We start from the raw sequence: 5,548 nt of genomic DNA, 5'->3' as shown, positions 1-5,548 counted from the left end.
TCTGGTGTTCGCTGTGTGGTCTCAGAACTGGTTTTGTGAAGCTGGAGGCCGGTGGCTTGAGCCCGGTGGACTGGAGCGTTGCAGACGTGGCGAGTTACTTCACCGCCGCTGGGTTTCCGGAGCAGGCGCTCGCCTTCAGGACGCAGGTCAAATACATTAACCTTCAAACCATACGCTTTGAGATGTAGGGCCCTATCTTGCACCCAGCGCAATTGACTTTGTACACCGACGCATGTATCATTCCTATTTTGCACAGTGGACGTTTCCCTCCACAGACGCACGTCGGTAAATTAGGGAATGAACGGTTTAGCGTAAAGTGGAGCGTGTTCCGGCGCAAACGTTCCCTGGCGATATTCTGCAGTTTGAGAAACCAATCCCGCCACTGACCAGGAAAAACCCAGTCTAAAGACAGTTGCGCGTTAGTCATATGCTATTTTAAGGGCGCGTGCTTGGCCATAATGTTGCGTGTGAACAACGCACATACACTTTGATTCTCTAATATAAACAGACGCAGCAGTTTTCATTTTTGCAAATCATACATTATTACAAGGAAAAATATTAACACACGAGGGAAATCATTGTTGTGTCCGTGAAGATGTGAAAAAAATAGGCATAAATCTAAAGACATTTTTATTATTATAATATTATTATTATAACCCAAATTATTACCGTATACCTTTGTTTAACCGGAGCTAATTTGTGTGGGTTTCTCCCATCATCCCCAATGTCACTTCTCTGTGTTTTACGGCCCTGACGAGAACATCGGTCTCCTCGGCTGTGAACCGCTCCTGGCGCGCGCTGGCAAACCCGCCGTTATAATAGCAATCCGCCGTGGAACAAGCGCGCCGGCTCTTATAGGGAATGTGAGAGGACGCTCTGATTGGTTTATTTCACGTTACGCCCAAACCACACCTATGAGTAATGAAGCGACTTCAGACCAACACATTTTAGATTTGCGTCGGGCGCAAGAGTCGTTTATCCCGCCGGTATAATAGCAACAGCGCCGGATCCGCCCACAAAGTTACTTGCGTTTGATACTTGCGTTGCAGATCGTTAAAATAGGGCCCGTAGAGTTAGTTTTATACAACACTCAGCTTACTTTATCGACTAGGTATTAATTCACCAAAAAAATGTAATTCTCTGATCATGTACATCATTTTGAGATCAAATGCAAGACAGAAAACCATTTTCAAATACAGCGCGTCCAGCTTCCTATTTTTAAACGGGAGATTTAAACAATTAAATAAGGATATTATTTTCCTATTATCAAGTATTATCAATCTTATTATTCCAAGAATATGACATTTTATTGACATTTATAATCCTGCGACTGACCACATGAGAGACAGTTACGTCCTGAATATGGCTTTTGACTTGCTTTCTTGGCATCAGAACCGTGATCGCTTGCATTTATCATCTAAAACGCGTAGTATGATTATTATAAGAGTTTTACATTATTTATTCTCATATATTCTCATATTCTCTGTGTAAGAGATCCAGCGAATGCCTGCATTGAAAGCGCGAGTACAGAGTTTCAGTGTCAGCACTACATTAAACTACTACATATAAATTAGAATTTAATTATTATACATTATATTCAACATTATTTGTATAGCGCTTTTCACAATACACATCGTTTCAAAGCAGCTTTACAGAAAATACACAATTTAGAGTGATCTGTCATCAGAGGAAACTTATGCATTTCAGAAATGTACATATGCAAATCACATTTAGCTAAAAATGTATTAATTTAAATAATGTAATAATTTAAGGCAGAAACAATGAGCGTATTGAAGTTATGAATACTTGCTTTTTAACAAATGATTGACATTTAGAAAAGTGTAGCATTGGTGCATGTTGATTCAGAGTTGAATAATGCAATAATTTATTAATAATAATAATAATAATAAAAAACCTCACTTCTTTTTTTTGGCGTAAAATATTGCGATAGTATTTATATTTGTATGGAGTGGTGACACGAGTGTATCGTTACACCCCCTAACCTGAGACTGAATGTGTGTTTCTGACAGGAGATTGATGGGAAGTCCCTTCTTCTGATGCAGAGGAATGATGTGCTGACGGGCCTGTCAATCAGACTCGGCCCCGCCCTCAAGATCTACGAGAGACACGTCAAGGTTCTGCAGAGGACACACTTCCAAGAAGACGAAGGTTTCTGCTGAGACCCGGCGCACACACACACACACACACACACGCGTGTCATATATAAAGCGATTGTACAGGACAAAGCAACTCGCATGTACTTTTTCCAAACTATATTTACTAGTCCCACGTGTTCATAAAAAACACGTTCAGGGCTTCTCGCTTCCCTCACACACGTAGTCACACATACAACTGTATATATTTTTTTTCAAACTGCTGTTGAAACTAAACAGAAAAAGACGCATGGAGAGATTTTAGGACGAATACGATTAAAAAAGAGTTTCTTTTTGACGAAGCGTCACCCAATTTTTTTTTTTTTTTTTAAGACTCTGTGGACTTAATTCTGCTCTGGTGGATACCACTGTTTGTGACCTTTGACCCTGAATTCATTCATCCCATCAAGTGGATTTTTTCCCCTGCAGATCTTCTTCAGTCCACTAGAGGGCAGAACATCTTTTCTTAGTGACCTCATTGGTTTCAATATTGCCACTGAAACCAAACAAAGGCTGGATGTTTTCCACAGCGCACGTTAACTTTTTGTTACACATTTCCTCCAATGTAAAAAAAAAAAAAACAAACACTGTCTGGTTACAGTTTGAGAGACGTCAACTATGATTGGATGTTTTCTCTTGACTTAATGACACGGATTCCCTCGTCTTCCTCCAGCGATGGACTGCATTCTTTTTTCCCCTGACATTCTAAAACGGAACTTGGAACATCCAATGTTCCATCCGGCGCTCTTGCATCGTTATTATCACACAATCAAGTGGACGCATCTCACGGAGGATTTCCCTTTAAAGCCTGCAAGTGACTTTGACTCCTTTAATCTGGGGTTTGCCAGCCATATCATTGTGGAATATCACCATTGATGACGGCGCATAACTTTTGTAAATATCAATCATTTTTGAGGTGAAGTCTTCACCAGCAGAGTTGCAGAACGTGAATGTGTCCGAAGCCATGCAGCTCTTGAACTTCACAGTTTGTAAAGTATATCTCAGCCCATCAGATATCACCGTTGTGAGATATTGTGGGAACTGAAAAAAACAACTTGTGTAAAACAATCAAATAATAATGGAAGGGTCCATTTAACAAACTGACTTGTGGAAACGGGACACATTGAATTTGCTAACATTAGCGCCCGTGACTTTAGCATCGTTACACTTAATTGCACATCCGGATGGATCGCCACACGTGTGAATGGGACTGTTCCTGAACCTGTCACTCAAGGCTGGACGAGTTTGCTCTGTGCAATAGCTCAATCTGAGTTCAGATTTGTTTTGCCTCACAATTGTAGCACCTCGAATTCCTCAAACTGTCAATTTATTTATTTCTTTGTATGTTTGTTTACAAAATAGTATCTCCGTTTTTATGACTGAAATGCGCAGAGGTTTATGGGTCTAATGTTGCTCTTAAAGGGACAGTTCACCCAAAAATGTTGTAATTTACTCAAGTTGTTCCAAAGTTTCTTTCTTCTGTTGGACACAAAAGAAAATATTTTAAAGAATACGATGAGTAATCTAACAGTTGATGGACCAAAAGTATGGAGAAAAAACTGTTTAGTTACCCATATTCTTCAAAATATCTTCTTTTGTGTTCAACAGAAGAAAGAAACTCACAGGTTTGGGACAACATGAGTAAATGATGACAGAATCTTTATTTTTTGGGTGAACTGTCCCTTTAAGAAGAGCACATGAAAAGCTGGAACTCATTGCAATGTTGATCAAGCCTCCATGATGAACCTCTTAATAATGAAGTAGAAGGTCAACAAACCCTTAATATTAGAAATGTCCTCTGGTTTTAGCGTGTGAAATAAACACACATCAGAGAAAACAAACAAACTGTTTTTAGACGAGAAGCTACAGCCGTTGAGATCTAACGTTCAAGGGTTTGCCAGCGTAGATATAAAGATGTTCAGTCTGGGACCCGATTGTAAATGTCATCAGGGTTATTATTATATGTGTGTACCGTCAGCCAAACAAGTGAACATTAGCCCAGCGCCCGCCTCGATGAATGTAGATGCTGGGAGTGTCCAATCTTTGTGCAAGTCATTGAATATCCAAGTGTTTCTTCATTGCGCTCTTTTCCAACGTTAACACTTTAGTGTTCAGTTTCAGAGTCTCAGGCTGGCCGAACTGAACAGCAGTTGTTTCTGTACGTCTTCTCGCTTTGTAATGAGAAAACTGAAAGCTTTTTCGATTACATGCATTAAAAAGAACATTCCATATGACTTGTGTTTATGTGTGTGTGTGTGTGTGTGTGTGTGTGTGTGTGTGTGTGTTACACTGTAAACCCTAACACTCAAAATAATTAGTTTGAGTTGAGCCAACTCAAATTACACAAATTAGTTCCATCAAATGAACTTTTATGAGTAACTTTATTTTTCTTTTGAGTTCACAAAACGGACACATTTTAAGTAAGTTGAATTGTTTCATTGTTTTGAGTTTTATTAACTTTTCTTTTAATTTAGACAAACTTAAAATTTGGGATTTCTATTTCCCAGCATGCTTTGCAATGACACTAAAAAGGGAGAGTAAATGCTAAAATTAAGTGTTATATGTGTGTGTGTGTGTGTGTGTGTATTATATATGTGTTTTTGTGCCAGATTAATGTTAAGTGAGAGATTTAGTGTTTAATGTTTTGTTATGCTAGTTTAGAAGAGTTTCTGTTATGTTGGGTTTTTTGGTGGGTTTCCATCAGGGTGACGAGTTGAGCATGAGATTGGTTTGACAACAGTGTTTGTTAAATGTTTTACATTGTTGTATTCATTCAGTAAGTGCTATGCTAATGTTATCAAAGCATTGTGTTACCAAGTAGCAAGGTAGCATTTATTGAATTAACTGGTTAAATCTAGCCAAGTTTCCACTACTAAAATTATTTAAGTTAAGATTACATATTATTAAAGGGGTGGTAAAATGCCATTTTCACAAGATGTAATATAAATCTCTGATGTCCCCAGAGTGTGTATGTGAAGTTTCAGCACAAAATACCCCACAGATATTTTTATATAGCATGTTAAAGTCACTTTTTGAGGGTTTGCAAAAACGCACGGTTTTGTGCCTGGCCCTTTAAATGTAAATGAGCTGCTGCAGAGGGCGGGGTTTCAAGAGCTCGTGTGTGTGCTATTAAAAATATAATGTAACTGATTACCACAAATTATTTGAGTTTTGCCAACTTATTCGGGTTTACAGTATAGATGATGGAGGGAGGAATGTCTGGAATGAGCTGGGAGGGAAAGTGGGCAAACGCATTCAAAAACAATGGAAAACTCTGACATAGTTTGACAATTCCTCAGTGTTTTGTGTCCATGTGGATGTAGCGTGCACAGAATATTATTTATTCGTGAGGGGATGGGTTTCAGACACACACACACACACACACACACACACAC

At 38.9% G+C, this 5,548-nt stretch overlaps 1 protein-coding gene across 1 annotated transcript in view; it reads left to right on the top strand.

Annotated features, from left to right (window-relative positions):
• The window catches only part of samd1b (sterile alpha motif domain containing 1b), an 11,157-nt gene extending 6,776 nt beyond the window's left edge, over positions 1–4,381 (top strand). Inside the window, exons 4-5 of the mRNA XM_079616194.1 lie at positions 26–146; positions 2,031–4,381. Of these exons, the coding sequence (XP_079472320.1) occupies positions 26–146; positions 2,031–2,180 (271 nt within the window). The 3' untranslated portion in view covers positions 2,181–4,381. The remainder of the gene's footprint in view (positions 1–25; positions 147–2,030) is intronic.
• Positions 4,382–5,548: the final 1,167 nt, after the last annotated feature.

Source organism: Phoxinus phoxinus (genome assembly GCF_949152265.1).
Source record: "Phoxinus phoxinus genome assembly, chromosome: 6".
In the NCBI taxonomy this organism is placed as follows: domain Eukaryota; kingdom Metazoa; phylum Chordata; class Actinopteri; order Cypriniformes; family Leuciscidae; genus Phoxinus; species Phoxinus phoxinus.
The sequence above is the reverse complement of the archived record's forward strand: the minus strand, read 5'-3'. Positions and strand labels throughout refer to the sequence as shown.